Source organism: Tamandua tetradactyla, chromosome 10 (assembly GCF_023851605.1).
Source record: "Tamandua tetradactyla isolate mTamTet1 chromosome 10, mTamTet1.pri, whole genome shotgun sequence".
Lineage (NCBI taxonomy): Eukaryota > Metazoa > Chordata > Mammalia > Pilosa > Myrmecophagidae > Tamandua > Tamandua tetradactyla.
This window is the reverse complement of record NC_135336.1, coordinates 32,177,466-32,203,299: the sequence shown is the minus strand read 5'-3', so window position 1 is coordinate 32,203,299 and position 25,834 is coordinate 32,177,466. Positions and strand designations below refer to the sequence as shown.

The 25,834-nt window shown below is 38.6% G+C and overlaps 1 protein-coding gene across 47 annotated transcripts in view; it reads right to left on the bottom strand.

Annotated features, from left to right (window-relative positions):
• Positions 1-1,491: 1,491 nt before the first annotated feature.
• Positions 1,492-25,834, bottom strand: part of ZBTB20 (zinc finger and BTB domain containing 20) — an 893,822-nt gene continuing 869,479 nt past the window's right edge. For all 47 annotated transcript variants that reach the window (XM_077118274.1, XM_077118288.1, XM_077118272.1 and 44 more), the window contains one exon: positions 1,492-24,942. In XM_077118274.1, coding sequence (XP_076974389.1) covers positions 24,521-24,942 — 422 coding nt within the window. In that variant the 3' untranslated portion in view covers positions 1,492-24,520. The remainder of the gene's footprint in view (positions 24,943-25,834) is intronic.

The following is a 25,834-nucleotide window of genomic DNA, read 5'->3' as shown; positions in this document are numbered from 1 at the left end:
ATGAAAGAACTGAGGAGAACCGTTTAAAATAGGAGCACTGCCACAATAGAAAGAAGACACAATACGAAACCAAGAGAAGAATTTTTTTTTTAATTATTCCTTCATATTCAAACTTCACAAACAGTGTGAACTTGTACAATACCTCGGAAAGTGAAACTTACAAAAAAAGTGCTGGTAACATTTAAAAAAAAAACAACAAAAACCCCAAAAAACAAACATCATTCTTAGCAACATCAATTACTCTTCCACACAAAACAGAAACCTTGTAAAATTTATTTTCGTATTTTAAGGCGTAATACTTCCGTATAAAGTATATGCAAGAGATAAAACTTCACAGTATTCCAAAATGTCACAATAATAATAATAATAATATAGTATAATGAAGCGCTACAGTTAATTTTTCTTTTTTTTTTTGAATGTTTTTTTTATCCTGTTTAAATAACAAATACAAGTCACAGGTAAATATACGTGAGAAAAATACGAGGCTAATATTAAATGGCAGGTAAGGATACTGTCACTGTAAGAAAAAACTGGCAGGATGTGTGTATTTAGTCTATATTTTAAAGCACTTGATAGAAAAGGCGTATGCAAGGTTTTTCAAAACAATTTTTGTTTGTTTGTTTGTTTGATAACTGACAACAATTTAAGAGTATAATGAGAAAAAAAAAGGAACAAACTCCCTCTCAAAACTATTGACCTGCTCATCCCAAACCACATATATATTGGTGTGCATGTGTTTTTGTATACATGTGTTTGTGACTGTATGATACACAGATTGATACCTGCAGTGTTCCATGCCCACCTGCAATGATTGGAGGGAATATATGTCTGCAGTCATTCAACCCAGATCTCTTTGGGGGAAATTATGCTTTCAACTTAAAGCTCTCTTTCTCCTTGCCTCTCCCTCTTTCCAAACTCTTCCCCAATACCCAGGTCTTCTGTGTGAAAAGACAGTCTACTTAGAAAAGTTGCCCTCCATTCAAAGTTCACTGGTAAATGGAAACTGCAGAAACAGCGACACGCACACAGAACACTGGAAATACCATTTGGACAATGAATATATTTGTGCGCGTGTGTGTGTGTGTACATGTATGTATTTTAGGTCTGAATATACACTGTGTGTGTGCATGTGTGTGTATGTATACACAGTAGCAATTGCAAAAAAGGGACCATATTCCGTTCCATACTAAGATACACTGTGATAAGAAACATTTCTGTGCAGGGAATAGGGTTTCTTCGAATCTTATCACAACACTGTGGTGGGAAAAACAGGGAATAGGTTCACCTTTCAGCAGTCACCACAGTAAACTTCATTGTGAACGCACATGCCAACAGACCTCGGGTCTGCGCCCATGTGCATGTTAACAGCTAGCCATTCAGCCAACAGGTAACAGAAAGACAGCAGATAGCAAAACACGTCAATAAGGTGCTCAAAGAAAAAAGTGGCACCCACTCCTCGAATGGATGACCACGTTAAGGTGCTTAAAAAAGTTTTTTTTTTTTTTTTTTTTCAGTTTTTATTTCAAATGTCAAAAAGAGTACTGATTTGCACATGGTAGTTCTGAGCCAGGCCAAGGGTTTTGAGATTTCTGACATCTTCCATTGAAAAGGGCTTTCACTGTAGTTTTGTTCAGTTTGTTGTGGGTCACTTGAGTTCAAAAACATTTTTAAGAGTTAAAAACTGAAATCACATGAACATGACTAAAAGAAATGACTGATGAAATGGTATAGAACATTACTGCATTTCCATTGGATCAAGATGGTTTCGCCCATTTTTCCTCTTTCACTAACACTGTTCCTTTTTTTCTTTGTTACAATCCATTCCTTGTGAACATACAGAAATGACCAAAGTCACTGTAAGTGGCTGTTTTTATTTTTTGTGATCTGTTTCAAGAGTCCAACCTTATTTCCTCTGCTGCTGTTTGTGTAGCATCTGGTTCTGTAATGAGCATCTGGCTTTGTAATGAGCATCTGGATTTGTAATGAGCATCTGATTTTATGTGCATGTGTGTATATATGCACATATACACACGTATACATGTATAATATATACACTATATATATGTGGATATATATATAGGACGTGTGTATACATTTATACATAATATAGTGTATATTATTTCAACTGGAGATAAACTGAACTGGGTTCAGACACTAGCACATGTTTATCTTATCTTTCCCCTGCTCCCTCTGTATATTTTAAACAGTCTGGAGCTTTTACTTATATTTTAAAGTGCATTTTCAATGCAGAATGACTGATTCCTTTGAGAACGTTTTTGATGAGAAAATCTGACAGTTCTCAGCCCCAAGTAAGAGAAACCTGGGTTTGGTCATGCCAAGGGCTGAAGTGGCAGTGCCAGGCTTGTGCCTGAGTGATTACTGGGCATTCTGGACTCCGGGCACCTTAGCAGCAGCAGCAGCAGCAGCAGCAGCAGCACCTTTATAAGAAGGTGGAGATAGAAAAGAAAGAAGGAAGGAGAGCTCAGCTGAGGAAGGAGGAGTTTGTTGTGTGTTTATGTGTCAGAGCTGTTAACTTTGTGATGGATCTGTGCAGTCCCTGCTTGGCTTCAGCTAAGAGAGGCCATCCAGTCTCCTTGCATCACCTGACAGCAACCTCCCCACGGTTCTCACCTCCGCAGGCATCACCCAGGTGTCCCTCCTCCTGAGGCTGAGTTCTGTGTGTCAGTTTCCTGTGGGTATGTGAGTGCCAGCATCTTGTCCGAATAAGGCACCAGAGAAATCAAAATGTTACAAAAAGATGCAAAATCGCATTTCAAAGAGCCTCTCCCATTGTTCCGTGAAAATATTGCATGTGATAGATACCATTCATTTGTGTGTACTTAAAGTGTGTCAAATGCAGTCTCTGAAAGGAACTTGAGGCCCTTCAGCACCAGAGAGCTTTAGGAATGCACCCTTTGTCGAAACACACCCACTCCCCACCCCCCACCCCTACTGCCCACCCCACACCACACGCAAAAGCACCAAATCGGGAGAACACGGCCGCTCGCCGTTGCTCACCTCAGTTTTGATAAAATCAAAGAAGTCTACGAAATAGAAGAACCTTCAGAAATTGCTCTCAAATTAAACAGGTTTTGGCTGACATGGATCTGGTGACTCGCTGCTCTAAACTTCCAAAGAACATTGTGAAGAGGGTGAAATGTCTGTGTTTAATGTTTCGGGGAATGTGCTAACCAAAAATCACTTCTCAAATGATGCCCAATCCTCCACTAACCCTTCAACCTCCCCCACATTTTCTCACATTGTAAAAAGGAAGAGGTTCATCTAATTACAAAAGGAAAAAAATGAAGGCACATGATTTTATTCGGTCCCACAATCCTTAAGAAAAATTGTATTTTGAAAGTGTGGCGTGTGTGTATACATGCCTGTGTACGCAAAATGGAAGGCTAAAGGGCCATTGAAGCAGTAGTCCTAGGGGAGCTGGGAAAAGAGAATGAGAGAGAATTCTGAGAAGAGAGAAAAAAGGAGAAAGGAAATGGAGGCCTCTCTTCAGCTTTCTGTCATTGACAGTCTCAAGATTTGGCTGCTTTAGGGTCCAGAACGGAATTCAGTTGTCTTGGTCTAGAAAGTGCCCCAGTTAAATATCTCCAGTTAATCGTGTTACAGCTTTTGGTGTTTCCCTTTTCCCTTCCCTCCAGCCAAATGATTTTTTAAAAAAATATCACAGTTCATTTTTTTTTTTTAATTATTTTTTCAATGCTGAAAAAATATGGAAAAGCTATTGGACAGCCTCAGGGCACTTTGCCTCTCCATCTTCACAGTGAGCGGATGGATGGACAATCCACAGAATCAAAGATGAGGTGGGCAAGATCCCTTGTGCTGGATGGTCACTTGCCCTACCTCCTGCGGGCTGGGGGTGCCCTCACAGCACCCACAATCATTTCCTTCCTCCACAACCCCCACCCCCCTGCACCCCTGCACCCCATGGAGTGTGGGCTGCTGAGAAAGGCAAAACCATTCTAGAGAACCATGGTGGAAGGACAATCTCAAAAGCAGAAGGTGAAGAAGATGGAAGCTCTCTCTCCTCAGCAGCTTTACCAGCGTGCTCCTCAGCAGCCTCACCTCAGCATGGAGAAGTGTGGTTGCCCACTGAGCCGATGAGGTCCCACTCACATTTGACCTCGTGAGCCCTCACCTCTCAGGCTCACCACCTTTATGCCTTTTTTCGGCATTAGTTTTGGCCCCCAGTCCCTAAGAAGGCAATGATCCAAGATAGAGAGGCAAAGCAAACAGGCTGTGTCTTAAAAAAAAGGACTATAGACAGGGGGAGTTCAGAAACAAATTTAACTTTGGTTTTTCTAACTTCTTCAAACCATAAAAAAATTAAAGCAGAGCTTTAGGGGCTTCAATCATCTGACAGCTGTTATATTTTTCTCATTTGGCGAGGCTAAGGCAGGGGGGAAGAGAAAAGGGGTTTCCATAATTGGTCGAAGACACAGGGTGGTAAAATGCTTCCACACTTATACTCACAGTCCAGTGTTTTTGACATTTCATAAATAGCTTTTTTTTCTCTAAAAAAAAAAAGAATAAAACAAGAACAATCCCTTTACTCACTCATCTGAAACAAAATAAACAGCAGTGGGTACAAACTTCTTCTTGTAACAATTACAAAAAAAACAACAATATAATCCCAACTTTTAACACGCATCTTGAATCAGTTTTTTTTTTTTTAACCTCAAAACTGCAGCATATCCTTAAGGGCAAACTTTTCGATTAGTTTTTTTCTTTTTTTTTTTTAAATAATGTCTTCACCAAAAAAACAGTCTTGTACCAATAAAATGCATTCAAAAATAGAAAATATTACACAACAAAAATATGTATCCTTCCTTTCCAAAAAAGATTCTTCACAAAAAAATGTAGAAAAAATTCCAACAATTCCTCTCCTAAACATTAACTTTCAGTCTAGGGCACAATTATTTATTGATTTAAATGCCTGGTTTCTTTTTTTGCATAAAACATGGAAGATGCAAAACAATTACTATAGTATTAGGATTGTGAAGTTACATCCACTTCCACCCCCACTCCAAAACAAAACAAACCCAGAAAAACCCAGCAAACATTAAACAAACAGTACAGCCAGTTGCCTAGGAAAAATATCGCCACCCATCCTTTCCCTGTGCATTCGGAGGGGTTAACTGGCTCGGTTGGTATCAGGAGATGCCGAAGAAGGGAGATTTGGTTGGATTCAAAAGCTTCAGCATCTGCTGATGCCTTAATGAGTTGTCTGCAGTCTCCTGCATTGAGCGGCCGTCTGCTGCAGGGAGGAGAAACATGGCAGGGGAACGCATGGGCGTTTGGAGGACTGCGGCATGTCCATGCGGATACTGTACACATACCTCTGTACTATCTTTTCTCAAGCATAATACATCATTTTTTTTTTTTTTACTCAAAATAGAGCTCAAGCAAAGAATAAAATGTAATGGAGAGCTCCAGTGGTATGAGGAAGGCTGAAGTTATTTCCTCCATCATCCTCTCCCACATTTAACCTGTTTGGGCATCTACTGAAACAATGACAGGATTTCAGATCTCAAGGGAATGTCCTATGCCATCCCTACCCCTATTGAACCAGGCTTCTTTTCTTTATCTTCAGCATCTTGGCTTTTATCTTATTTGATGTTATTTATCTTTCAGGTGGGATGTATTCTGTATGTGTATTCAATATAAAAGACTTTATTTATTCCATAGCATTTTTTTTTCTGTGCTTATTTAGTTGCTGGTTTTTTCCTCATGGTTTTTGTTTTGTTTTGCTTTTTATTTTTAAAACAGTGAAATGTGTCCAATTTTATTTCCAGTGCATTGAACAAATTTTAAATTAAAACAAGAAATAAAACATCCCCCGTCCTTCTAAAGGAAACGACTGATAAAAAGTACAATATAATAAAATCAGGCATTCCCCAAAATAGCATGATGTGCAACCTCAATTATATCAAAGAAAAACAAACAAACAAGTGTTATAGGACATAAGCATGAAGGAGCCAAAACTATATCTATATCTATATACTATAGTAAGATTGGCAAGCACTGGTTAAAAAATAGGTAAGGCTACTCTTAGATTTCTAACTCAACATGGTTAACCATTGCTCTTCTCTCTTCTTCTTCAACTCTTAATATTTTACTCGCTAGTTCTTTATATCTTTAAAATGAACAAATTTGTTTTTTTATATTTTTGGTCTACAGTAGAATTACATATTAATAATATAATAAAAAGATACTTCATCAACAGGTTGGTACTGCATCCGTATGGAGAAAATAGAAAAAAAAATTAGTCAAAGAGACATAGCAAACAGATTCTATTTTTATAAAAAAAAACCATAAAAGTAATAGAAATTATAAACAGAGCCACAAATTAAATGGAAAACTGGTGTAGAAAGATATATTTTGAATAATACAAACTCCTGACAAGCTATGCCCTAGAATTGCAGCTTCCGAACATTTTCCATGATTTCCACCTTCCCATAGGGTAACTCAAAATTCAAAGGGAAATGGAAACAAAATGAAAATAAAGTGGACAGGTGGTTGGAGCGAGACAAAACTTTCAAGTTGTGTTAGTTGACTGGTCAAGACTATGCACACAGCATTCAAGAAACTGGTAGGCCACAGGCGAGCTGCTGATGGTATTTGTTTTTAATTTTGGAGGAGTCCTAAGCCCACTGATAAAGAGAGAAACCAAGGAACCAAATGATTTTATGGTGGCATATAATGTAGGAGATGAAATAGAATTGTGATAGAGAGGGCACGGTAGTGAGGTGGGAAAGAAGAGAGAGAAGAAATAAACTTTGGGCATTCCTTGCCCCTTGTTTTACTTCCCTTCCTGAAGCAGCCTTTAGTATTAGCTACAGGCTCTGATGCCCTCTGAGCAAATGTGTCAGAACAGTCCTCAACATGCCGTCCATGCTTATTGGCCTTGATAGAGGGTAGGTGGCTCCCTCCACCTTGAAGAAGCACAGGGAAAGTGGCAAGATGAAAAGGTGGAAACCATTTGTATTAGCTATCCCTGCTTGGCATTAATTCACATTGATGGTGCAGAGTGAAATACGCGAAGGAAAAGAATTAGTAGAAGTCAACCTTGGTAACCAAGTATAAAGTTTCCTTTCAGAAAGAAGAAGAAAAAGGAGGAGGAGGCGGAGGAGGAGGAGGAGGAGGAGGAAAAGGTGATGGAATCAATCAGAACATAGTGCTTTTGGTTTCTTTTAACTTTGAGCTGTCCTTGGTTTTTCTCTCCCTCAGTTGCTCCAGTTCAAAGTAGAGTTTAGATCTAGTGCAAATATCATCAAATCACAGCATTCCAGGAGCAATGTCCTATCCCTCATTCTAAGTGAATACTATCCCTTCAGACTTCCTCAGAAGACTGGAGGCAATGGTTCAGAAAAGGTTAACTGAACAAACTATTAATCTAGTACTTGCTACAATAAGAAAAGGCACTATCACAACAGATCAGCTCCCAAGCGTTTTCCTTGCCATTGGCATGGACATTTTAACCACTCCAACAATCAAAACAAAGCCTAGACCATAGCTTCTTCAACACTTGAATTCGCTGGCCAGTAACCAGACTCCCTGACCCACACTGGTCATTGTTGTTGGCTCTGGCCACGCACACCACTTAGCTACACTGTGGACATTCTGCCCTCTCTCTCACCAATGATCTTCATTTGGTTCTCCATGATTAAACTCACTCTCTTCCATGGAAGTTTCTTTCTCTCCATCAGACTCCAGATTATGACTCTATCAAAGACTAGTTTACAGCATCAAGCACTATTCATTTCTTTTTTTTTTTTCTATTTGTTAAACCTCTGACCAAAGCCTATGCCATAAACATGGCATAGTATTTCCTCTAATAACAATGTCTCCTGTAAATACCACTGTGAGCAGAAGGAAAACCAAAGTGGCATCCCTTGATCTTAAAAGTGTATCCCTGGAGCCTGTTGCATTACTTTTTGTCTGAAAAGAGAGGATGCTGGGCTTCTGGAGATTAAAATCTTTGGTGATAGAACTGGAGTGGGTTATGGATAAGCTTCAAGGAAGAAGTTGTTTCCCAAAGCTTCAAGAGAAATATCCTAGGACAATTAATATGAATATATTTAAAAAGGTAAATTATTTCTTTCTGTAACTTTGTCTGGTCAATGTCTTCTTAGTGCTTACTCAGAACACTTCTCTAAGTGTCAAGAGCTCTGATTTTAGAGTTTCTTATTTAAAATGGAGACGTGGCATAATACTTTGAGTGCTTAAGGGAGCACTTACGTTAGTTCTGAAAGCTCTAAATGGTTTTTTTCTGACTAGCAAGGCTGACAAGTTCTTTAAAAATTTTTAACGTAGGGTGGTAGAGCTGGACAGATTCTAAGGGGAAAGAGAAAGAGACAGGTATCAATGCTGTAATCTTAGGAAAGAGACCTCAACAGAGAGAGTTTTCTAAATTGATGCTCCTGCATGTGATAACGTTGGAAAAAATTCAACATGATCCTTTCATTTGGGTTGTGAACCTTCCTTACTGAATCAGAATATTCAAAGCTGTCACCTTGGATTCGGAAAGAGTTTTTCAGCATCTCTGCTTTTTGTTATTAAGCCCCACACAATCTATTGCTTTTCCCGTGGTGCAAGATTCCTTTATTAACGTTTACTAAAGATCTGTCAACCTATGATTACTTCTAAGACTAAAAAAGGCAATTAAATAAAGCCAATAAAGAAAAAAAATAAAAATCAGGAAAAAAAGAACTTCAAAACTAAACTTTGAGGCACTGTTAAGGTCTTTTGCTTAATAAAGGATACTCTAAGACAGAGCAGCTGGTAGGTTCGGATGAGTTCTCCTAACTTTTCTCCCATTTCAAAGGTGGCCTAGCTTGTTTCGGAATAAGTCTCTCACCTCACTGGTCTTCAGCATTTATTGCACTGTTCCCTTAACTGTCATCTTAAAGGACTTTACCACATGCATGGCCTTCCTCTTTGGTTAGCCTGATCTAGGTTTCACCCAAGGATGGAAAAAAGCATGCTCAGGCTGATAGGATATCTCCAATATGGACAAGGCTATGTTTGTTATTTTTGAAAAGAGGACATATTACTGACCTCTGCCTTACTGCAATGTGCACCAGCAATGGGCTCTGTAGTGTAGGTCAAGGTGAAGGCGTTCTCATCACATCAGCGAGCTTCTTTAAGATCTCAACTTACTAAAAGTTTATTGGAAACAGTATTGGGAAAATGTCTCATCAAACGTCCTCAATATGCTGTGCTAACCCAGATTCTTCATGACAAGAAAACAGGTCCTATCAACATGGAAGTTTCTAGGCCTCATCAAGAGTTGGCAAAGATGCCACAGATTCTTACCAACCTTTTTAAGAATAACCCTCCACTTTGGTGATACACTTCATTTCATAACCTGCCTCTTTCTTTCCCATACCTCACACACTCTCTCCTAGCACAAGTAAATACATTTCAGTAGTGCAGTGCAGTGCAGTCATATTTAGTGCAAAAAAAAAAAAAGAAAAGAGAAAGAAAGTCCCATTACAGACCCCAAAGCGCAATCTTAAACAGCTCTTACTAAAGGTTACCAGTGCCACAAAAGTGGGAAATTCAGTTTTTATCTCACACATCTGTGAGTCATCTCTTTTGTTGCCCCTGTTTGTTTCAGCTCAAGGAGAGAAACAACTAGCATGCACCTATGTATTATTCTGTAAAAATGTTAAGCCAATAGGCAAAATATAAAGGGAAGTAGTCATATTGAAACGAGGGGTAGTATTAGAAGAGGAAAATAGCTATTTAATGCAAAGGTCAGTAGTGGTTTTTATTTAAGGGTTTTCACCATGTCAAATGGCTCCAATGCTAAGGGGCATGGGTACAGAAAAAGATAAAGCTTTCCTGTTTCCCAAAAGATGGCCCGAAATTTAACAGTGCTGGGTTCTCATTTTTGAATAGTGCAATCAGTGATCCCTCAAGGGCTATGGGCAGCAGCCACCTTAAATGACATAGACAGGTACTCTAGGAACATTCACTTTTCTACATTGATCACCTTCTCCCTTGCTCACTTCTCTCCTATTCACTTTTTTTTTCTTACTACACTAAATACACATATACATGTTTATACACAGAAATTCTCAAGGCCCCTCTCAGAATGATAGATCGAAAACTGGTACAAATAGCTCAATGACACACTCACACAAAAGTACAATTACTAAATAAAGTGAATTATTACTTCAAAATTAAGAGTGCATTGTACCTCTTGTGTTATTCTACAAGAAAAAAACATTCATTGTAGGATATCTTATGGAGCTTACTTCTTGCTTAAGATTAATCTAGAATTAGTTTAGGATGTGGCGGTGTTGAGTGATTTGGGAAAAACACTTTGCATTTGATAATTCTCAGGAATCTGTCTCTTCAGTTTCTCTGAGTTACCACCATTAAATGTAACCCTGCTTGCCTGCTCACATCCTCACATGTATGCTGGAAATCTCTGGGGTATCAATATGTACTTTAGAATAGATTTCAGGAACAAAGAAGTTTGGCATTGTGGGGTCAGCACACTTGAATTACAAGTTACCATAGATCCTCTCTATAGTATCAGCTTCTTACCTTTGTCATAATAAGAATTACCAAGAAACTCTGCTTTCATTCATTCTGAAAACCACAATTCCTTCAACAATAGTGCAAAAAAACAATTTAAATTAGATATTTGACAATTACTTTTTCATCTCTGTCTCAATGGGCCTCTCAGAAAACTGAGGTTTAAATCAATGAGACTATGGAAGAAGTTAAATGATAACTTCTTCTTTGTACGAGAAATTTCTCGCACAAATCTACAGTTGGTTCCAAATCAAGGTTTGCCCCAAGGAGAGCAGAAACAGCATTTTTCAAAGATCTTTCTAGCTGTGAACATTCACAAAGCACTTTAGAGTGTGGCTAAACCTTATATAAAATTTGAACTGTTATTTTATTTTCTGTTATCTCTTTGCACACTCCTCTTGTGCCCTGAAGGGCAGATTAACTGTAGAAGTAGTCAAGGGAAGGTATATACAATTTCTCAACATGCATTTGATAGCTATAAGAGCAGACCTGAATCACAAGGAAGTATGATCATCTTCATTTATTGCTTCTTTTAACAATTATAGTGAGAGTTGGGCAAAAGCAAGGGGCGAATGGTGCTAACTTTCTCTGGTAACCCTGAGAACTGGCTTTAGGAATCCAGAACTGTAACATTTAGTCCCATCACATTGTTCTCCTTCCTTTCCTGCTCCCCATCTTTGCTTTTCCTGCATTCATTTAATGGGAATTTCAATTATCTTAAAGATTGAGCAAAAAATCTTTGTCAATCACAGCACCAGAGAATATAAGAAGGTTATCAGGCTGACTGAAAAATTGAGTTGAAAATCCGATGCTTTCAAATGAAATACTGCAATTTCCTTGTTTGTTTGTTTTTTTAAGTTTCTAATCCGTTTTTTCCTTTTTTTTCTGCTGGTGGGGGTATGGATTGGTGAAGTACTGACAATGCAGAGCTAATTTTTCCCTGTTACTATCACCTCTAGTGCCGAGGTAGGGGTGGGTGGAGTGGAGATGAGAAGCAATGGGGAAGTGGATGTTTCTCTACTTAAGACTTCATGGAATACATTACAATCTTGAAATGAATAAAAGAACGAATCCCTACAATTATAGGAATCTGTAGATTGATCCTGGTATTTTAGAAGCAGCCTCTCTTTTTTCATTTCTGGGTGTTCTGTACTAGATATTAATAAGAAACAACCAAAGAGGATTTTAATTAAATTAAATTCCCAGCTTTATTCCAAAGGGCATTTGAGGAGCAATAAGGATTTGTTTTCTAAAATGCATGACCTTCATTGCAATCAGTTTTCATTCTTTGGCCCTGGATTTTTACCTTTCGGTAAATAGAGTTTATTTCTCAAGGAATAGTTTAAATTCTAACTACACTATCCTCAAAGTGCAGCAAGAATCTCTCTCCTCCAAGCTCTCAGGTGCTATTAGAAAAGGAAGATACCATTTCCATAGACATGAGACTGCTTAGTGGTAGGGTGGAAGGTGTTTCCTTCATTTGAAGGGAAAAATGAATGTGGTAAGAGCAGGCAGTTATTTGATTGAGCCTATGGCCATGGACTGTATCAAATTAAATAATCAAAATATTTTGCTACCTTGAGAAGAAATAGATAAAGGGAAACAAATTAACAAACAAACTTTACTAAAATACACATTCCTCCAGTCTTAGATTTCTAAGAAAAAAAAATAGCAATTATATTTAAATCAAGGTTTACGGATAGCAAGCAACTGTTTTAATGTGTAAAAGTATTATCCCTTTGCTGTACTATGTTAGTTTCACTTTCTTTGAAGGAATTGCATCTGTGCACACTTGTCCTAAAGTCCAGTGCAGAAAATAAACTGGTTTGCTACCAGCCTCAATCTCAGAACATTTCCTAAGCTATATTTGCAAGACCTAAAACTATGTATCTGTAAAATGAGATGCAGACTTTCTGAAATGTATTGTGAGGGGAAGAAGCAACCTTTTTATGGGGAAAACAAAAAGAAATCTCTTTTTATCCTCCCCAATATATTCTACAATGTTTCTGACCATTATGTTGCTGCATTAGTTACTCTCAGGGCCATTGGTGCTCTAGGCAGGTGCCAGCTTGCAAAACAGGAGGCTCATAAGCAATAAGAAATTCACAACCTGGAGTCTCCAGAACATTAAATAGGATTTAGACATTATTCTAAGACTAATGCAGAGGTTGTGGTAAGAAATCTTGGGTTTTAGGATTGGAGTTCTGCTTGGGAAACTAGAAGGAACAATGTCAAGAAGGCATCCTGGAGAAATCTTTGTGATTAACTGGATCAAATTAGACCTATCAGAACTAGATCCTCTCTCACTCCGCACTACACTTTAAATGATAGCATTTTAGATTGGAAAAGAGAGCCTTTTCTTCCTTCAGATGCCAAGCCTGAGAAGAAGGGTACTTTAAATAAAGAGTCCTTTAAAGACACATATGGGGAAGTCAGAAGGGGCAAAGGAAAAGAAGGAGACAGAATCGATTGGGAGAAGGCTAAGTGAAGATTGCAGTTCTAAGCAACTGGTTTCCTATTAGATGCATGAGTCAGGAAGGCCCCTAGGAGCCTTCTATTGATTTCATTGCTCCCTATTGTTTGAGTTGATGCTATTAATTGGTTTGATTAAAACAAAAGCTAGGTCAAGCCTCAAGTCGAATTAAGAATAGATTTTCTGATATTAAATGTTGATTCTACAACAACTGAAAGTATGCCCACCTGGGCTCAAAACCAGGTAAATGTCACAGAATTTGTCTTCATAAGAGCTGAGAGGCAAGGTAATATCATGGCAAGCAAGAGTGGTATGCAAGAGCCAGGAAAGACTGTGTTAGAAGGTTGATATAAAGATGACGTAAGCATTCTGTAAAGGGATATACCCAGAAAGGGATCAATCTTTTGGGCAATGCTTTGGGGATCAGATAGTTGTAATTCATTGGAATGAGATCCACGTTAGTGATCAAATTATGTGATTAGTGTTTGGTTACTGGGGAGTGTATTTCATTGGCTTTCAAGTAGCCATTCAGCTCTATTGTTATTTTATTTAAATATATATTAAGTTTATGTTTAAGCCTTCTCTGCAAAACAGATAGTTCAGATATTTTTTGGATCTTGCCATCCCTTAGCAAATTACTGCTTAAGGCTTTAAACTAATCAATATTTTTAAATTTTATAAAAAAGGTAATAAATGAAAATACTCTGTCTCCTAAAACATATTTGCATGGAAGTGGCTTAAGTTGTTTGAGAAGCACTCACTGAGGCTTGAGCAGTTATCAAAATTATTTTGGTATGTTGCTCCTTTATTTGGACTCCTGGAAATCTGGAGTGTGTGGTAAATATGTCATTTAGCTAAGTGTTAACAGAAGTTGAAGTAGCCAACATCGACGAATTAGTTTTCTCCCTCAGAAATGGTCTATTCATATCAGAAATTTGAACACTGTGGTATTTAAAGAAAAAAAAAACACATAGAAAATATTTTTCTCCTTATCTCTTGGCCAAATGTGAAGGCGAAAAGGAATGAATGACCTCAGCTAGTACAAGTGACATTTAGAACTGACTCAAGATCTTCCCACTCTCAAAAGAATACTGATAACTTTTAAAATCTGAAGCTACAATGAGGACACGTTACTCTGCCTACGAGTCTCAAGTTATGAACTCATCCACTTCAGTGCTCTTTAAATAAAACTTAAAGAAGGACATTCAGAACAGAGTCAGAAGGAAGGAAAATGAGCACTCAGGAATCATAACTACTTGAGTTTTGGGAGCCAGCGATGAGATGATGAGGCAATTTAAAGTAGTTTTAAAGATCAACAAGAGATAAAGGGCAAGGGCTAAGAAAAGGAAAGAGGAAGATAATAAAGTTGATAAAATTTGGGTATTAGATGATCACTGGGAAAAGAGAATCCTCACTCATACTGAATTCAGAATTACATTCGTCTAGTAAGAATATACGTAGGTGAAAACTTTGGAGAAGCAGATCAGAAGTTTTGCTGTTAGACTCAGTATTAGCCCCTTTGTAGGAGACTACAGTAGGTAGATCTTTGATGAGTGCCAGGTTTCTCAACTGGAGGGAGTTGAGGGGAACTTAGACAGGGAAAAAGAAAAAAAATTTCTTTTCTTTTTCCTCATCTAAGGAGTCACAGCAGAAGGGGATGGGGTTAGAAAATAAAATCGATTAGGAAATATGAAAGGAAGGAATAGATGCTATTTCTACTATAGGTCCGTACTGGCTTTCTATGCTAAATAGTCTGAACAACTGCTTTCATTTTTGTCCTATATGTAGAGCAGAGGAAATGAGACTGGTTTCAGGCATCTAGTTTGGATGTAACATTTTCCAGGTATTGGAAAGGCTGAGGGAAGTTGAACAATCTCTTTATCTGAAAACACCATCTGACAGTATTTCTTTTTAGGAAGACAGGCTGCCTGATTTCTGAAGTTTCCATGATGGCCTGGTTAAAGAGGAAAGGCACCCAATCCCCATCCAAACAGGTAAATGGAGATACTGAGAGCCACACACACAATTGTCAACATTTTATGGATTCTACCCCCTAAAAAATAAGACACATATTTCTGAGTTCTAGGTCTATCAGACTTTGTCATGGAAAAGTGCCTTACACTCTGGCTTTAGTTACAAAAAAAAAAAAATCTCCTAGGTAACATGATCACTATATTGCCAAACTATCTCAAGGGAAACACTGAAAACTAGCTAAAATCATTGTAAGTATACTGAAAACAGAGAGTAGTCTGCGAAGAACCAGGATTAAAACCAATGTTTGAAAATTCAGTTGGGACAACTGGGCATCTCACTGCCTTATGATGTTCAGAAGAGAGGCCCTTTGAAATGCAGACTGCAATCGCTGGTCAGATCATGCGGAGGTTAAACAGCCCATTGACTATAATTTTAAAAGCAAATATAGACAGTGACAGTCTTAGAGGGGGATATCACAGATACATTCATATGCACTTCTTTTGTTCTTCAGATATTAAGAGGGTCAGCTAAACAAGATCAGTTTGAATATGAACCTCTTTGTATTAGTCACACCAAAAAAAGGTTTAAAGAAAAGTCTTCACTTTCCTACATTTCTAAGTTTGAGCCTAAAAAAAATTCTAAAATCCTGTAAAGACAATACTGAAGCTGATAATATAAAAAAGCAAACTAGAGTAATGATTATTATTAAATGCACCAGATTAACTGCAGTAGGTTGGTGATGGGTGATGGGTGATATATGCAAAGAAATAATATTTCAATCAATTCATGATCATAGATAGATTCAAAAGTTAAAATGAATATAATGCAATATATATTTCAATATAGAGTTGTTATATATAATGTGTATGTTGTAGGTTTCAGAAATACTGCAATGTAGTGTACTGTACTTTAAGTAAGCATACCTAAATAGTAACTCATATTCTTTCACAAAGTCACTAGTACGATTAATTAAAAAAAAAAAACTAATTTTTTTTTCCAGTAAAAAGAAATACCTGTGGTTACAGTCACAGATTTCTTTTGGATATAGAAAGACAATATACATTTTTTTAAAACAATAACAAAAAAAATTGCAACTGTAAGTAGCCTTACTTAATGGAGGAAGGGAAAAGTCACCAAAATAGAAGAAGAAAGGACATGTTCTCTGAATTTCGTAAAGCAGAAATAATCTACAGGTCATACAAAACATAAACCGTCTAGGAAGAGAAGGGCATGGGAGTGAGAAAACTGAATCCAACTGTTCAGGCCACTAAATCTTTCAAGTCGGCTACGACAGCCAGAGCCATTCACGCAGTATGTCACACTAGAGTGGCATTCAATGCTTGAGATGAGTTAAGAGCCATTGATTCTTCGAGATTACCAAAAAAATATTCTGATAGTCTATTGGTTTACTAGACAAGGTAAACAACCCACTCCTGGAAAGACTTCGGCAAAGGCCACATTGGTTTCAGGAGACACAGTTTGTGAATTACAATGATGTCCTGCAGATGCAGGCAGGATGAGGAAGCTTTAGTTTGGGAATAAAATGTCTGTGCGGGTGCACGTATGTGTGTGTGCGCGCATGTGCTGGGTTGCATAGAGGAAAGGAATGGAGGCGTGTCAGCCGTGTCGAGGCTCAGGTCAAAGTTTGAATGGGCGCTGTTTTCCTGGCCTGTGTACCCTCCCCCTAGGAGACCTGGTGAGGTGCCCCAGACTGCTGCTCCCTCTTGTCTGCTTGCCAGCTGAGACCTTCTGTGCTACCTTCTTCTGGAGGAAAACAGCCTGTCACTGTGGGTTTGCTGTGGATCCAACAAGCTGCCTTTGTTTCTCCCAACTCTGAAACTCTACAGAAAGCAACAGAGTGGGCAGGTGACTGCTTCCTGGGAAGGAAGCCACAAGTCTCGAGCACAGTGGTGGGAAGAGGCAACCGTATATTATGTACCAGGACCTATGCCTCTGCGTGCTCAGTTTGAGATGAAAACACATGCCTAGGCTACCAGCAAGCCTATATACATACATACATGCACGCACATCATTAAGCTGAATTGAACCGTAAAGCTTGTTCTGTGCACTCAACTCCACACAAGCACATTCAGGTTTCTAATGAAAAGGGCTACCTGGAAATTACTGATGGTTAATTTCTGCAGAATGCCCCAACGCCTCACCCCAGATAGCAGACGGCATCGATGTACCCAACTCAGGCCACAGGGCAGAAACAGAAATGTGAGCTCCGTTGAGACTTTCAACTCCTAACTAGAAATTCCAGTATTTATCTTGTCGTCACGGGGAAATATGAGTGTGGAATAGTTTTGTATTGAGAGCACCTCACACAGTGTGTGTACATGCATGATGTATGCTCATTTACATTATCTGCCTAGGCAGCAGTTGTGACATACTGCGTGGGTTAAGCCCCTTTCAATACTAGAACCTACATATAAGTTGCAGTGATTTTGCTGGGCAGTATTTGCTGCATCAAGCGTAGAAACAGATGTCTCCCATGGTTTTTTGTTTTGTTTTGTTTTCTATGTCTTGGGTATATTGGAGTTTCATTGAGGCATTTTGAACCAAGGAAATCTCTGAACTTGAAAGAGAGCAAGTAGGGACATTTTACACCCTGTTTAAGTATCTCAAAGCTGGGACTCTTGTAATTGTGGCTGGATTTTGCCCATGATCTGCAGATTACACTCTTTCACAAAATCTCAGACTTGTGAGTTTGCATTTAAACAAAGAACCATAAAATAAACCAGATGCTTTCTAAAACTGAGGGAAGAAAAACTCTAGAAATAGACACTGTATAGGAAAAGAAAGCTTTTTTGTTGGTAATGTTCTCCCTGTAAAGGAGATGTTGTTTAAAATTGTTATTCCAGGCACCTGTGATTATGTTTTATGGGATCCATTCTTCAGCTCATCTGATGTCTATTTTATACTCAGCCCAGACCTACACTGAAATAGAATTGACAGGAAATTGTAGCCACTTCCTGAGAGTAGCCAGCTCTGGACAGGTTTGCTGCCTCCCCCAAAAGTCACTGTTTCCATAGTCCACAGTAATGAATAGAGCTTATTTTGTGATAAAGTCACTATTAAAAAAAAACAAGCTACGTCCATGTCTTCATCCCCTTCCCTTTTCCATACAGTCTATCTCTTTTCCTGGGCTTATTAATTTAAGGCAATAATTCTACACTATAAGTGGCTTCTTGAGAAAAGATCTTAACTACGGTCACCCTGGCTTAGACTTTAGTCTGAAAGTATTCAGTTTATGGAGTAAGAAGCTGGTCTTGAAGAAACCACAGAATGGCAGATGTTTTCCTCAGTGGTGTGGTAAGATGATGTTTCTTAGGCCAACCCAGGGCATTTTTACCCCTGGGTTGGTGAAGAGGAAATACCTAGCTCTAGAGAAGAACCCGTGCTCTCCAGCCCTCATCTTCTACCTCCTCCTCTTCAAAGAACTGAAACAAACTCTGCTGTTCCACAACCAGCATCTGGCAGCTGCCAATGTACACTACTGATGTGATGTCATTAGAGAATGTATTGCTATGAATTCAGGGTTCAAGGGGAAAAACATCTTCAGAGGCTTAGAAAAATCTCTGTGGCATTTTGGTCAGGTTATCACTTTGAAACCTAGTGCTAGAAATGATGCTCTGGGTTGGTAATTTCCACATCGTGTTTTTTTATAGGAACACTGAGTCACCACAGCTTCTCCTCTTGTGGGGGATTAAGCAGTATCAGAAAATGCAAAACTACAGAAAAGCCCTTGGGAATACGGAAACATTTTCTTTATAAAGAAAGAGCTTTGTGCCCATCTTTTCTGCCTCCATTTGCAGCCTGAGCATCAGGGTATGGAGTGCTTTTGGAAGTTTGTCCCACACAACCTATTTCCTGGGCATCTAAGAGAACTGCCCTTTTCTTTCATGAAAACACAGAAGCTGCTGCCTTCCCAGTAGGCAATTGATGCCCAGCCTCAGAAAGCCAGGGGTGTGGGTGGGGGAACTGGGTCAACTAGAGGAGTGCTCTCTCCTCATGCACTGCCGATGGGAGAGCCTTGCAGGTTGGGGAGGTACTGGGTTGCCTTGCTTTTATTATAGAATTAGGGAGTCTATGGAAATTCAAGTGCACCCTTTTGTTTGTCACCGAATTCCATGGTCTTTAGTGTCCAGTTTTTATTTTTTAAATTTCTTTTTCTGGGGGACAAAATTGGCCAATTAAATAAAGTTCTTTTCTAGTGAGTAAAACAGTTTCTTAGAGCCAGAAATCACTCAAAAGAAAGTCTGTCAACCTGACCCATGGAAAGGCCCAGAGATCTCTTGCCAAACTTCCAAGTTTTGTGATTGGATGTCTTTTGGTATAGCATTATTGGGTACTGAATACATTTTGCAATCCTTTTGTTCTCTTCCCCAGAACTTCCATTATCCCAGACTTCAACTCATTACTAAATTAAAGAATTCTTTTAGAAGATTTCTTTTTAAGAGTCAGGTCACAACAGAAAGGGCACCTCCTGTTCTCCTAGATCCCAACGGCATCTCAGGTTGTGTTTACTCTCACATTGCCCTTCATTTGGTTCCTTTTGCTGCAGCAACACACTGGCTCAAGCAGAGGCAGACCAGATTTGAAGATCTGATGCATCTTCTACAGAATAACATATCCCACTGCTCCCAACTCCTGCTAATTAAATAATATCTTCCATAACAACCTAGGAAAGCTCCAGAGTGGGCCTAGCGTGGGTCCTGGCTAGATCTATGGCATTCTCCCTTTTAAGGGCAACAGGTGTTGGCGCATTACAGAGAAATCTTAAGACATTTACTTATGTTCTCCCAGAGATTCGAGGGATTTTATAAAGGGCACAACTCATTCTCAATCTTTGTGCTGAGAGAAACTGCTGATTTTGGGCAAGGGCTGGGCACAAGCCAGTGTGCTTGTGTGATGGAAGTACATTAGGTCAAGTATATGTATTTGGACTTTCGTGAAACAAATGCATGTGGAAGAAACTTTTTCTCTTTTCATTATCAGAATACACATATTCCTGCTGTTCATGGTCTGGAAAAGGGTTTTGTTGGTCCTTAAAGAATCTTGTGATGATCTGAAATAAAATCCTTCTGACTTTAAACAAAGCAAACCCCAGTCTTTCTAAGGTCAGATGTTACCTTGACATCCAAGATGGCTAGGTTAGGGAGAGTGAATGGAATACAGTTGGAACATGAGCAGGGAATTATCCATGATGTTTCCTCATGAGAGTTGAGGCCTGCTATAAGTGTTAGGAATTGGGAAGGGAAAAAAATATCTATAAAACTGTCGTTAGGAGCAAAAGTTTAAAACTCGGAGTACATCATTAAAAAAAGTTGATGTAGAGACTTTCATTTCAACAGATTTGTTTGCCTGGCTTATTTCTGTTTCTCCCCCTGTTTAGGTTTGTATCCAATCCTGTTCCAAATTACTTTCTTTTTTTTTTAGGGTTATATTTTACATATTTGAGGGCATTTTTTTTTTTTGGTGTACATATTAGTATTTATTAGAAAAAAAAATTGCCCAATATGCTGAGATGCTACCAGTGCTTTCAGTGTTCGGAAATTTTTTATTTTTCATAAACGCTATTCTAAATATCATGAGATAAACATCCCCATTTGACTTTTTTTCTCTTTCTGTTATTCAGAAAAATTCCATTTCAAATCAGAAATTGCTAAAAAAAAATGTTCTTTTCCATAGCAGTTCTTGTTTCCCATACTTATCTTAAGAAATCTTAAATCTGGAAAAATACTGGCTTTCATTTATTCTCTTATTTTTTCCCTAACTACTGAAAAAAGTGATTTTACACTCATAGCATTTTAGTATTAAGTTATAAATATAAGAAGATGTTGAAACTTAAATTTAAAAAAGGATCCATGCTCACCCTCTGATCTTGAAGTTAAAATATTTACCCCCATTTCCTAAAATGATCATGATTGTTTAATTTAAAAAGTAAGGACTGACAGTCTAAAAGCATCTCTATCCCTTTCAACTAGGTAAAGATTGGTTTACTTTCTAAAATGTGGGTCAGTTTGGAAAGCAGCAGCATCAGAGGCCAGAACATAGTAATGACCCTGCAGCAACTTCATTGCTTCCCCATTGCTTCCACTTCAATCTAGCTCCTTTCTCTCTCAAAGAACAATTTGTCAATTATTTTAGACTGTGAGATCTTTAGAGGGGATAGACATATAGTAGGTATAAGTCTGCTGCTATATAAACCTGGTAGTTGAAGCTGCCAGGCTCTACAAGGATTATATAACCTCATCAAGAATTCTTTAGGAATCTTCCAGCTTCTTAAAAGAAGAAATACTTTCTTTGCAGGGAAAGGTTGAACACCAGGGTTTCAAACTCAACTGTAATTTCCCCCTATGTATTCTATAGCTAAAGATGGATTTTAACCCAATTGCTTGGCTTTTTATATGGCAAATCAGCATTAAGGCAAATGGGTCTATCTCAGATATGAGAAGAAGACAGCTAAATGCCCCCCATAATGGTACCCAAGATCAATCTTCCTGGAGGGGTTATGAATTCTGCCAACTTTGCTGAGGTTTGAATAAAGATATGATTTCAAATGGGCTATCGTCAAAGAGTTAAAAATGTTTTAAAGCGGCTTTTGGCCATCTTTTGCTTGTGACATATGCCGAGTGATTTCATGTCATTTTCCTCTAGATTTAAACTTTCTTTTCTTATTTGGTGAATGTCAATGTTTTCTTTTTTATTTTATGGGTTGGATGATTTTTTTCTCAAAATATCAAAACAATTCTGTGACATAGTTAATTAACTAATGCTCCCTCTATTGGTGGTAAGAGGAAATATTAGAGTCTTAAAACACCCATATGTTAAAAAGTAAATTTAGTAATAGAGAAATGGGTTTTTTTCCTTACTTCTGAAGCTGTTCCCCACTAACTTTGAAAATAGATCTATTTTGGACACAGTTCCTGGAAGGGCTCCTCTTAGAAATCATGACGGGTGAAACTTATAGTCAGTTAACCAACCGAGTCTACATTACAACGTCTAGCTTGATATTCACTGACTTAAGGACCACAGGACCAAATCAAAGCCACACATACTTCATTTGCACTAACCCTACCATACATCACAAAGAATTTATGGAAAAGACCCAATTTTACCCAATGTCTACAATATATAAGTAAAACCAATTTAGTCATTACAGAGTTGTTTGCTTTGGAAGATTTCCCTTCATTTACTGCCCAGTTTTGTAAATAAAATACTGACAGGAAAATGAGAAGAAAAGTTAAGTTAAAATGCAAAGTAATTTTGACACTAAAATACTCTCTCCTTCCTTCCTTTTAAAAAAGTATAGTTTGGTATTTCTTCATTTAAAATATTTTCTTTTTTCCCTTAAGTGTGTTAAAATATGCCCAGCAATGAACTAATTTGGAGAGTTTTAGTTTGGTTTAAGAATTCCTATGTTTGAGTTGGAATGTCTTTAGGACACCATCTATAATGGGAAAATCTCTAATTGAAACACCTTGATCAGGACGGAGGAGAGAAATTCCAAAGAGGAAGAGAGCGTGGCATCTGGGATGATGTAATGGATTGGTGGCCTTTTCAATGATGGCTCTTGGCATCTGGGAAATTTCGTTCAATATCCCTAAAGTCTTTCCAAAAAGCAAGGGTTAAAAAATCTTCTAAAGAAGGATCATCTTATTTAGCCCTCTCAACCATGGGGACACCACTCAGAAGGTGATACTTGGAAAGAAAAGAAAATGATTTTGGCATCTTGCTTTGTAACAGGCTCCTGATACTGACGCTCTCTGTAACTCTGAAGGGTGAAGAGGCATGGCAGAATTTTGGAAACTCCTTCTTCTGGTGACCGCAAGAGAAAAGAACCTATTTGTCAAGACCTCTAGACTACTAGTGTTTCATCAAAGCAAAGAATAAAGTTAATAGAAATTCTAGAATCATAAGATCTCAATGAACTTTTGGAGAGGCAAGAAATTCTGTTTCTGAATGATAAAGTCCCTCCCATGCAAAAGAACAGAATTCTAGATGGATCACTTGAAAAAAATATTCAGTGGAGCAACTTAAGCTTGCTAAAAGTCAAAGAACTACATATCAAAATACAAAGCAGCAGTTCAAATTACAGCAGGGATGGGCTGGCCACAGCAGGCCCTCATCAACCCAGGCAATACTTAAAAAATAATAAAAATTAAGAAAAATAAACAAAATATGAAGAAAATATCCTTCCTCTCTTTCAAATATAACTTGAGTTGCTTTTAATTCTTTCTCTCTGGAAGCAGTATTGCTAACCTTAACAGTCTTGACTTACCAAAAAATATATATATATGTGTGTGAAATAGAATAAAAGAGAAGGGATTGGTGGCAGTGTATGCAAAACCGAAAGGAAAACAAATTACTTTTAACAATCTCATTTTTTTTTGTTTTTTTTTTACACAAATACTGTTGTAAATATATTAAAAAAATCAGCATTCTATCTGGTAAATGTCACTTTTGCCCCTCTATAAAATTTTGAATTAAAAAAGCCTCAAGAACTTTTATTATTCCCCCCACCCTCCATTTCTCTCTTTTTTCTCTTCCACAAGAATATATCCTGACCCCTTTTGTAAATTTTTGCAAAGATTGTTGGAAATAATCCTTCTCTTGTACCTAGAAACATAGGTGCAAACCTCTGTTATCTTTGTTTTATCTGCATTCCTGCCTTTCATGAAAGTCCCTCTTGATTGTGCTGAGGCTGCGGCTCAGCGAAGACACTGAATAAATACGATAGCCACTGTTGCTTGTTGCTTGTCCAAGTCTTCCTGGCTTCTGCTGAAAGGGGGGGAGACTGAGGAGGTGGGTCGGGGTGTGCGGACTCAGCAGAACCTGGGAGAGAAGCCTGCCATTCGCCCTTCCGACACCACGGAACCCACTGCCCCTTCCACCCCTACAGCCCTTTTACGAAATCAGACAACGTGGTAGGTGGAAAACAGCAGGGCTTTTCCTCTGGGTTTTCAACCAGAAGTGATATTCCACAGTTTTAACTGGTTACTGTGAAGTCCAAGTGGCCAAAATTGTGAAAATGTCCACTGAAACACTGCAAGCGGTGTACGTAAAGACAGTAGGCCTTTTAGATTTTGTTATATATTTTTGTAGTGCTCTTCACAAGTGAAAAAAAAAAAATTTTTTTTTTTTTTTACTTTTTTTAAAAGACTTTTTTTTTTTTTTTTTTTTTTTTGTAAAGAAGGGTTGTATTTAGAGGCCAGTAGCTAGAGATCCAACCAGTGGACCTCCTGAAGCACTACCAGGCCTTAAGGCCACCATCCGAGGGAGACTGGGAAAACTGATTCACCCGAGCCTCCGGAAATGTAATGTACCAGCAGGCAAAAAACAGTTCTTCATGTAGTACAAAATGAAACGAAACAAAAAAAACAAAAACAGAAAGTAAAAACAAAACTGAAACATTTCTTAAATTCTAGTGCCATAGCTTTTTTGTTTGTTTCTTTTTTGTTTTGCTTTGTTTTGTTCATAAGAAAGAGAGAAAGGTACTACTTATCCGTCAGACACATGCATCCTCATGTGGTCGTTGAACTGCTCGATTTGGTCAAACTTTGCTGGACAGACGGAACAGACGTAAGTGGTCCCCTCGGTGCAGGCCACCACGCCTGGGGGGCCGGCCCGGGCACCCGGAGGTGTGCCCGCGGGAGGGGTCCCGTTGCTGGCGCTATGCAGGGCCACGTGTCGCTCAAGGAGGGTTTTGTGGGAGAACTTCTTTTTGCAGATGTAGCACTCGTAGGACTTCTCCCCGCGGTGGAGGCGCATGTGCACGTTGAGGGAGCTCTTCTGGGTGAAGCGCTTGTTGCAGATACTGCACTGGTATGCCCTCACTCCTGTGTGTGTCACCATGTGCTTGATAAGGTAATCCTTTAAGGAGAAGGAGCGCCAACAGATGCTGCATTGGTGGGGCTTCTCACCTGTGGATGTGGGAAGAGACAGCAAGCAGGACAGAGCAAGACACAGCAAGGGAGGGAGAATGAGAGACAGGAAAACAAGACAACAGAACACAAAAACAAAAGCAAAAAATTAAAAAAAAAGTAAAATCTGATTGGCTAGTGGATCATCCTTGATTGGAAAGATCCAGTTCTTTCTGGCCTCTCACGCTTAGAGAAATTTTGTTTTACGGTGATACTGGGGCAGTTTAGAGTTGTCTATTTACCCATTCCAGAAAATGGCTCTCAGAACGTTACAAGGCATTCACCACTAAAAGCCTTCAAAAGTCATTTTGAAGTGTCAAAATGACACTTCGGTGTCATTGTCAGTGTTATCAATAGGGGAGTTAGCTGTGTGTTTCCCCTTAACATTATCAAACTGATATAAGAAAAAAGAAACAACACTCTTTACAGACATGGGGCTCTCTAGAAACTTGGGAACTAAGGACAGTTGTCATATAGCTTGGCTTTTTGTGGGCAGTTCTCATATTCAGCATTCTCTCTAGTAAATGCACCATCTTACCCTGATGGTGGGTTTGGAAAATTTGGCCAATGTAGGAATAAGTCATTCTGAAGGGCTATACTTACAATTTTAACTGTTTTGGACAGAAATCTTTCTAAGACGTAACTTAACAGTTAATTGGCAATTCCTTATTGACCGCACTGAGCTGCAGATTAGCTTTGTCAGGTGTGGAAGTCAGGGAGGTCGCAGAAGCAGGATGACCTCAGAGTTGGAGGGTCCTATCCAAGCCCAGGCACTAACACACTGTATGTCTCTGACAAATCACTAAATGCCTCTGAGGTACTCAGTCTTACTTACCTCGCTGTGCTGGTATTGGCATAAAATACATATGAAATCACTCTGCAGACCACCAAG